Genomic DNA, 10,100 nt, shown 5'->3' with positions numbered 1-10,100 from the left:
TCGCTGTGATCAATGGGGAACTCGGGTTGGTACACACTCGCTGTGATCAATGGGGAACTCGGGTTGGTACACACTCGCTGTGATCAATGGGGAACTCGGGTTGGTACACACTCGCTGTGATCAATGGGGAACTCGGGTTGGTACACACTCGCTGTGATCAATGGGGAACTCGGGTTGGTACACGCTCGCTGTGATCAATGGGGAACTCGGGTTGGTACACGCTCGCTGTGATCAATGGGGAACTCGGGTTGGTACACACTCGCTGTGATCAATGGGGAACTCGGGTTGGTACACACTCGCTGTGATCAATGGGGAACTCGGGTTGGTACACACTCGCTGTGATCAATGGGGAACTCGGGTTGGTACACACTCGCTGTGATCAATGGGGAACTCGGGTTGGTACACACTCGCTGTGATCAATGGGGAACTCGGGTTGGTACACACTCGCTGTGATCAATGGGGAACTCGGGTTGGTACACACTCGCTGTGATCAATGGGGAACTCGGGTTGGTACACACTCGCTGTGATCAATGGGGAACTCGGGTTGGTACACACTCGCTGTGATCAATGGGGAACTCGGGTTGGTACACAGTTATCTGGGAATGTCTCCTGGCTGGTGTGCACCGCCATCCTGTTAATGCAATATCTGTGTTGATTTTTGTGGCTGGATTATTGTAGCCCAGTGCCGATGATCCCTGCGGCTGACCGGATTCTCTGTACCACACGGGAAGTGGGTTTTCATTTGCCCAGTGAATGTCAACTCATTCACCCTGCACCCCCCACACCCCCCACACCCCCCACACCCCCAGCATCTGATCCAAACCCAGCGATAAAGGAAGGCCTAATAAAAGCACAGATCTGCAGGTGCTGGATTCTGAACCAGCATTATGTGGCATAAACCCAGCACTTCAGCAACCCTTTCCACAGAGAGAAATACAGGTAATATCTATTTCTGATAGGATTCTTCACACGTCTGTACATTCTCAACGATAATGGAGAGACACAGCAGGAAGTCCCTGGGAATGAGTGAGTTAAAAAGCCAGAAATGCAGTGAGGAGAGCAGAATAGAAGCTGGAAGACCTCCAGCCTCCATTCCATTGGTTTCATTCTGCATTTCCCCTTCGAGGATCTGTGGCAGACCTGGTCTCAAAATGAAAGGTGGCACTGCTCCCTGCTGGGACACATCAGCAGTGCAGGAACTGGGACAGCAGACTGGCCTGGGTCAGAGCACAGGCCAATGTCTGGCTGTGCTAACCACTGTGCCAATGTCTGGCTGTGCTAACCACTGTGCCACCATGCCACCCACTCTATCTCATCACCTCTGCCCTTCTTGCTGATTGGAGAATGGACTGCTCCAGTTGCTTTCATATTTCTGGCTGCTCTGTCATGTTCCTCTCATAACTCACCATCTCCACTGGTGTGTCTGAGTGACCATAGATGTGTGCCTGTGACCCTCGGGGATGTCAGAATGCTCAAGTGTAAATATTCATAGAATCCCTACAGTGCAGAAGGATGCCATTCGGCCCATCAAGTCTGCACTAACCACAATTCCACACAGGCCCCATCCCTATAACCTCGCATATTTACCCACCTAGTCCCCTTGTAACTAAGGGGCAACTTAGCATCGCCGATCCATCTACCCAGAACATGTTTGGACTGTGGGAGGAAACCGGAGAAAACCCACGCAGACACGGGGAGAACGTACAAACTCCACATGGACAGTGACCCAAGCTGGGAATCAAACCCAGATCCCTAGTGCTGTGAGGCAGCAGTGCTAACCACTGTGCCACCATGCATGTATACAAGTATGTGTGTATGTAGAGGCAAGCTTGTTTTGCTGAGGACGTGTGCGCGTGTGTGTATATTTACACATGAGTTTACTTTCTTTGTTGAGATGTGCGTTTTGTTTGAGAGGCCAGTCTTTATTCTCCATCAGTTCAGGGCAATGAGGGATGAGTCTTCCTCGACTATTCTTCATACTGAATTCACATTCTCAAACTGACTGTATGACTGCACCTTGCTGTGCAGGTGAGCAAGCGTGGGACTGTCTAACTTTCCTTTCTTCTCTACCTGCGTGTGTGTGAATGTCACAATCTTTACGGTGCCAAAGGCGGCCATTCAACCCCTCGGAGTCTGCACTGGCTCTCTGAAAGAGTATTCTGTCCAGTCCCACTCCCCCAGCCTTATCCCCATAACCTGGCACATTCTCCCTTTTCAAATAGCAATCCAATTCCCTTCTGAATCCCTGGATCAAATCTGCCTCCACCACCCTCTCAGGAAGTTTACTCCAGGCTCCAGTCTCCCTCTGGGTGAAATACATTTCCATCTCCTCACTTTTGCTCCTTTTGCTAATTATTTTCAATCTGTGCCCTCACTATAGTTCTTGATGCTCTGTTGGGTGGGAACAGTTTCTCCTTTTTAACCCTCTCCACACCCCTCAGGATGCTGAATACTGTGTGTGACTGTGCATCAGTTGGTGTGTGTGACTGAGTGTGTCATTTGTGTGTGTGGGTGAATCAGTTTCTGTGTGGGTGTGAGTTGAGTTTGGGGGGGGGGGGGGGGGGGCGGGGGGTGGTGAGTGAGATTTTCCGTATTGGAGCAGAGACAGACAGCAGCATAAACAAACGATTCTTTATTAATGTGTTTTACAAGTCGACCGCCAAGATCATGACAGATTGAGACCCCAACCTGCACAGTAACCAGCTCCTGGGGTCATGACAGACCAGCACGGACACCCCCGGGGCCACAACAGACCAAGACTGACCCAACTCCCCCTCCCCTCCTCCCCTCCAAAGTCATGACAGACCCACTCCAACAAGGTCAGGACACAATGAGCCTGAACGGACAGGTTTGTGTGTGCTCCCCACCCCCGAGAGGTAGAGCTCCAGGAGGGCCTGGCAATGCCCCACTGTCCCCCTCTCCAGGTGAGCCTGACCAAAGACAGGCTCAGACAGACAGGCAGACAGCCGGGGGGGGGCCCGGGCGGACGCACAGCCAGGGGGGAACCCGGGCGGACAGGCAGACGGCGATGCCGGGTCTAGCAGACACAAACAGTTGGCAGAGGAGAGGTTTCCGGGAGCCCGAACAGCATTAAACTCTCAGAGCCCATCTGTGTAACGTACAAATTTGGGGTGAGCGGGCTGGGTTGCCATGGGGATGGTTACAAATCCCTAACTTAATCAGGGTGAATTTATTTACATTTGGCACAATTCCTCTGATACATAATCGAGGGATTAATCACAGGGTAAAAATCTTCCGATAGTCCGTCCAGGGATCGCGACAGGCAACTGTAAGGGTGAAAGATCACCTCACCATCCCAGCCCTACACTGAACCCAGTGCAGGAGTGCAAACCAACACCGGTTAATTGGAAGAATGAGGAAAAATATAAAGGATACTACAGTTTAATGAGATGCAGGAACCAGTAGATCAGGGACAGAGTAAAGCTCCCTCTGCACTGTCCCCATCAAACACTCCCAGGACAGACACAGCACAGGGTTAGATACAGAGTGAAGCTCCCTCTGCACTGCTCCCATCAAACACTCCCAGGACAGGCACAGCACAGGGTTAGATACAGAGTGAAGCTCCCTCGACACTGTCCCCATCAAACACTCCCAGGACAGGTACAACACGGGGTTAGATACAGAGTGAAGCTCCCTCGACACTGTCCCCATCAAACACTCCCAGGACAGGTACAGCACGGGGTTAGATACAGAGTGAAGCTCCCTCGACACTGTCCCCATCAAACACTCCCAGGACAGGTGCAGCACGGGGTTAGATACAGAGTAAAGCTCCCTCGACACTGTCCCCATCAAACACTCCCAGGACAGGTACAGGACAGGGTTAGATACAGAGTAAAGCTCCCTCTACACTGTCCCCATCAAACACTCCCAGGACAGGTACAGCACGGGGTTAGATACAGAGTAAAGCTCCCTCTACACTGTCCCCATCAAACAAAGAACAAAGAGAACGAAGAACAATACAGCACAGGAAATAGCCCTTCAGCCCACCAAGCCTGCGCCAATACGTGGTTTCAATCGCTCTGTTCACCTCCCGTTCATGTGTCTATCAAGACATACCTTGCTCATGTGCCGGCTTCCACCACCTCCACTGGCAGTGTTCCAGGCACCCACCACCCTCTCTGTGAAAATCTTTCCCTGCATGTCTCCCCTAAACTTACCACCTCTCACCTTAAGCCTGGGCCCTCTTGTAGTCGAAACCTCCACATTGGGAAAAAGCCTCTGACTATCCACCCTGTCGTTGCCTCTCAATTTTGTAGACTATCATCCAGTCGCCCCTCAGTGTAAACAATCCGAGTTTATCCAACCTCTCCTCATACCTAAAACCCTCCAGGCCAGGCAACATCCTGGTAAACCTTCTCTGCACCCTCTCCAATCACTCCCAGGACATGCACAGCACTGGGTTCGATACAGAGTAAAACTCCCTCTGCACTGTCCCCATCAAACACTCCCAGGACAGGTACAGCACGGGGTTAGATACAGAGTAAAGCTCCCTCTACACTGTCCCCATCAAACACTCCCAGGACAGGTACAGCACAGGGTTAGATACAGAGTAAAGCTCCCTCTACACTGTCCCCATCAAACACTCCCAGGACAGGTACAGCACAGGGTTAGATACAGAGTAAAGCTCCCTCTACACTGTCCCCATCAAACACTCCCAGGACAGGTACAGCACGGGGTTAGATACAGAGTAAAGCTCCCTCTACACTGTCCCCATCAAACACTCCCAGGACAGGCACCGCACGGGGTTAGATACAGAGTAAAGCTCCCTCTTCATGACACTGCTCTCAGTTTGATGCACTGGGATCGGGGAGGTGATCTCGGATTCCTGTGTGTTCCATGCTTTTCCCGTCATTCACCTGTCCCTGGACTCCGGCCTTTAATGACACTGCGTATGTTTGATGCCCGGAGCCTGGGTGCTGAGGTACTCTCCAAAGCCGTTGTAGTGAGGTGGCAGGGGGTCAGCCAGGGGCCCGGGAGGCAGCGGAGGTCTCAGGGGAGTGAGTCCGGGCGAGGTCTGCTTCCAGGGCAGCTCCATCTCGTGGCTCGCTTTGCCATTCTGCAATGATGGATGAAAGGACATGTCAGCTGACCTTTGACCTTCACCCCTACCCTGGCCAACACGCTCGCTCCCTCCCTCCCAGTGCCACAGCTCCAGTCCATTCTGATTCTCAATGACAGTATTGTGAGCAGTTCCTCCCCCAGCAACACTGTTTATCTGTGATGGGGACAGAGCTTACACAGTGGCCCCAGGTCACCGGCGAGAATTCCCCTGCATTTCTTCCGATAGTGTCCTGGCATTTGGAACCACCTCAGAGAGCAGAACGCGCTTCAGTGTAATATCCAGAAATTGGCACCTCCCACAAGTAGGACAACAACAGTGCAGCGCTCCCTCAGTACTGACCCTCTGGCAGTGCGGCACTCCCTCAGTACTGACCCTCTGGCAGTGCGGCACTCCCTCAGTACTGACCCTCTGGCAGTGCGGCACTCCCTCAGTACTGACTCTCTGGCAGTGTAGCGCTCCCTCAGTACTGACCCTCTGACAGTGCAGCACTCCCTCAGTACTGACCCTCTGGCAGTGCGGCACTCCCTCAGTACTGACCCTCTGGCAGTGCGGCACTCCCTCAGTACTGACCCTCTGGCAGTGTAGCGCTCCCTCAGTACTGACCCTCTGACAGTGCAGCACTCCCTCAGTACTGACCCTCTGACAGTGCAGCACTCCCTCAGTACTGACCCTCTGACAGTGCGGCACTCCCTCAGTACTGACCCTCTGACAGTGCAGCACTCCCTCAGTACTGACCCTCTGACAGTGCGGCACTCCCTCAGTACTGACCCTCTGGCAGCGCAGCTCAGATCCCTGAATGTCTGCAGCGTTGTTTGAGCAGCCGAGGCTTTGTTGGCCCCAGGCTGTGCTGCCTCTGGGTCACTAAGTTAAGGATCCCCTGGTCTATCTCGGTGAGGTGTTGGTGCGGGACTCACCACAGTGCTGGTCCCATTGGCCGTGGCGATGGAGAACAGCTCGGTGAAGTTTGGTACCGAGTCCCCGGTGAAGCTGCCGTTACCGTAGATGTGGTGTGGGTACTTGTCGAAGCTGGTGTCCACGATGCCAATCTGGGAGGTGCGGACGTGGTAGGGGAAGTTCTTATTGGCTGCCGACGGCCGAGTGATCACCTGACAAGGCGGGAGAGGGAGAACCCCAGAGCAATGTTTAGACACAGGCAGTGGCTCAGGAAAGACCCAGGCTTCATCTCTGGCCTAGGCTCTACCCGTTGATCTCTTCAAGTGGCATAGTGCGTCCTGCCCACACTACCAAGTGGTGAGGTGGTGGTATATAGAAACATGGAAAACAGGAGCAGGAGGAGCCCTTCGAGCCTCCTCCGCCATTCATTATGATCATGGCTAATCATCCGCCTGCCCTCCATATCCTTTGATCCCTTTCGCCCCAAGAGCTATATCGAACCCCTTCTTAAAAACATTCAATGTTTTGGCCTCAACTGCTTTCTGTGGTAATGAATTCCACAGGCTGACCACTCACTGGGTGAAGAAATTTCTCCTCACCTCTGTCCTTAATAGTTTGCCCCATGTCCTCAGACTCTGACCCCTGGTTCTGGATTCCCTCACTATCGAGAATATCCTTCCTGCATCTACCCTGTCTTACCCTGTTCGAATTTTATAAGTTTCTCCGAGAACCCCCCTCATTTTTCTGAACTCCAGTGAATATAACCCTAACTGACTCAATCTCTCCACATATATCAGTCCCGCTATCCCCGGAATCAGTCTAGTAAATCTTCAATGTACTCCCTCGACAACAAGAACATCCTTCCTCTGATAAGGAGACCAAAACTGCACACAATACTCCAGGTGTGGCCTCACCAAAATGTTTCCTCAGAAGGAACTCTTCAAATGCAGACAACAAAAATATAACAAAACTTACTCCAACTTATAAATCAAAGGAAGAGTTTAATAAAGAAACTTCATTCCTCCAAACTTGGGGCCTCGGCCTGGGCCACTCCAAGCTCCCTACAGTTCCCAACAGGTTCTTATTTATAGTGAGTCAGCTGACCATCACATCATTCTGTAATTGGTTCCATGGTTTACTGGGTCAGCTGACCCTTATAGCTTGTTACCATTGGTCACATTACATCCAATACAAAATTGTCACCAGTTACATTCTAACACAGGGCCCTGTATAATTGCAGCAATGATGTGGAGATGCCGGCGTTGGACTGGGGTAAACACAGTAAGAAGTTTAACAACACCAGGTTAAAGTCCAACAGGTTTATTTGGTAGCAAAAGCCACACAAGCTTTCGGAGCTGCAAGCCCCTTCTTCAGGTGAGTGGGAATTCTGTTCTCAAACAGAGCATATAAAGACACAGACTCAATTTACATGAAAATTGGTTGGAATGCGAATACTTACAACTAATCAAGTCTTTAAGAAACAAAACAATGTGAGTGGAGAGAGCATCAAGACAGGCTAAAAAGATGTGTATTGTCTCCAGACAAGACAGCCAGTGAAACTCTGTGGGGGTTACAAATAGTGTGCCATGAACCCAATATCCCGGTTGAGGCTGTCCTAGTGTGTGCGGAACTTGGCTATCAGTTTCTGCTCAGCGACTCCGAAAGCTTGTGTGGCTTTTGCTACCAAATAAACCTGTTGGACTTTAACCTGGTGTTGTTAAACTTCTTACTGTAATTGCAGCAAGACATCCCTACCCCTGTACTCGAATCCTCTCGCTGGGAAAGACCAACATGCCATTTGCCTTACAGCGGTAACATGGCTGGGCCAGTCACCCAAGTGACTCGATTAATCCCCTCCCATCTACTATGATCAGATTGAATGGCAGAGCAGGCTCGACGGGCCGAATGGCCTAGTTATGCTCTCATTTCCCAAGTTCACAAGTGTCCCGGTTCTTGCCCAGGGATTTTGTAAAAAAAAGTGCCGTTCTTCATTCTGTGAAACCCATTCGGGTCTGGAACACCCAGATCAACTCTCTTTGTTAACCCATTCACCCCTCTACTCGAAAGCAAGTAACTGCAGGTTGCTGGGAACATTCAACAGAGGTCCAGCCGGAACAGTGGAGAGGGGAATGGAGTTCGCATCGCGGGGCAAGGGCCTTCCATGGGAAGTGGAAAAGGTTTGCCACGTGGGGCAGGTCTGAAGCGAAAGGGTGGAGGTTGAGGGGAAAATAATGATAAGTCAAGATCAGTGGTGGGGGAGGCGGGAGAGATCAGTGAGGGGGGCAAGGGGTGGTCACGGCTCAAAAGGCCTTTCCTCCACTCCCAGCATTCTCCAGTCCCTCCCCATTGAGCAAAGCCCACCAACACCTCTACTTTCTCAGGAGGCTAAGGAAATTTGGCATGTTCACTGCAACTCTCATTAACTTTTACAGATGCACCATAGGAAGTATCCTTTCCTGAAGTATCACAGCTTGGTATGGCTCCTGCTCTGCCCAAGACTCTAAGAAACTACAAAGGTTCGTGGGTGCAACCTAGTCCATCACGCAAACCAGCCTCCCATCCATGGACACTGTCTACACTTCCCGCTGCCTCGGCAAAAGTAGCCAGCATAATCAAGGACCCCCACGCACCCCGGACATTCTCTGTTCCACCTTCTTCCGTCGGGAAAAAGATACAAACGTTTGAGGTCACGGACCGACCGACTCAAGAACAGCTTCTTCCCTGCTGCCGTCAGACTTATGAATGGACCTACCTCGCATTAAGTTGATCTTTCTCTACACCCTCGCTATGACTGTAACAGTGCATTCTTCACTCTCTCCCTTCCTTCTCCATGAACAGTATGCTTTGTATAGCACGCAGGAAACAATAATTTTCACTGTATACTAATACATATGACAATAATAAATCAAATCAAGAAATCCCTCCCAGTCCCGGAATCATTGTGAGAAATCTCTCTCTCTCTCTCTCCCCAAGGCCGACAATATCCTTCCTGACATGCAGAAGAGGACACAATACTCCAGCTGGTGCCTAACTTCCTTCACTTTTGTCCTTGATGCCTCTATTAATAAAAGCCAAGGAACGACCCCCCCCCCCCCCCCAACGTCGTTAACAAGCTTCCTCCAGCCCTCTCCAAGCATTGTGCATGTTCGCCCACGTGGTTCCTGACGTCACCCCCCCCCCCCACCACCATTTGATTAAAAATTGTACCGTTTCATCCTCCCAGCCGCTCCTCTGCCCGAGAACACCCAGATCAACTCTCTTTGTTAACCCATCCCCCCCCCACTCGAAAGCAAGTAACTGCAGGTTGCTGGGAACATTCAACAGAGGTGGATCATGGAACAAGACGGCACCAGAACAGGGCCTTCGGTCCACGATGTTGAGCCGAACAGAACGCCAAATTAAACTAATCCCGCCCTTGGTCCATATCCTTCTATTCCTTGCAGATTTATGTGCTTATCTGAAAGCCACTTAAACACCCCTATCGTATCTGCCTCCGCCACCAGCCCTGGCAGCGCGTCCCAGACACCTACCACTCTGCGTAAAAATATTTACCTCTCCTCTCACATCTCCTTTGAACTTTCCCCCTCTCACCTTAGGTGCATGACCCCCAGTATTAGACACTTAATCTTTGTCCCAGAGCTGCTGACTGTCAACCCTATCTCTGCCCCTCATAATTTTATGGACTGCTATCAGGTCTCCCTTCAGCCTCCGCTGCTCCAGAAAAAATAACCCTAGTTTGTCCAGCCTCTCCTTACAGCTCATCCCATCTAATCCAGGCAGCATCCTGGAAAACCTCCCTCTGCGCCTTCTCCAAAGTCTCCACATCCTTTCTATCTGCCACCTGCCTGCCCATTTAACCAGCCTTGCCCGTGTGCTCCTGAAGTGTGTCGCTACCCTCCCCGCTGTACTGCCAACTGCAGCTCACAGAGAGAGAGCTGTGGTCTTTCATTAACACTGACCATCCCCCCACTCGCCCCCCCCCCCCAGGGGAAACATTGTGTCTACTTCCCTCCAGCCTCCTCAGGCATTGTTTCTTCACCACCAATCTCTGCTTTCTGTTCCCGCCATCATTTTACATGTTTTTTTTTCCTCCACTGGGTCTCCATTAGCTGCACCCGGTGTG

General features: G+C 51.4%; 1 protein-coding gene across 1 annotated transcript in view; it reads right to left on the bottom strand.

Annotated features, from left to right (window-relative positions):
* Positions 1-2,618: 2,618 nt before the first annotated feature.
* Positions 2,619-10,100, bottom strand: part of tmem145 (transmembrane protein 145) — a gene marked incomplete at its 5' end in the record, with an annotated part of 44,958 nt that continues 37,476 nt past the window's right edge. Inside the window, 2 exons of the mRNA XM_078206655.1 lie at positions 2,619-5,077; positions 5,998-6,189. Of these exons, the coding sequence (XP_078062781.1) occupies positions 4,898-5,077; positions 5,998-6,189 (372 nt within the window). The remainder of the gene's footprint in view (positions 5,078-5,997; positions 6,190-10,100) is intronic.

Source organism: Mustelus asterias, unplaced genomic scaffold (assembly GCF_964213995.1).
Source record: "Mustelus asterias unplaced genomic scaffold, sMusAst1.hap1.1 HAP1_SCAFFOLD_1696, whole genome shotgun sequence".
NCBI lineage: Eukaryota > Metazoa > Chordata > Chondrichthyes > Carcharhiniformes > Triakidae > Mustelus > Mustelus asterias.
Note: the sequence above shows the minus strand (reverse complement) of the source record. Positions and strands in the feature narration are given on the sequence as shown.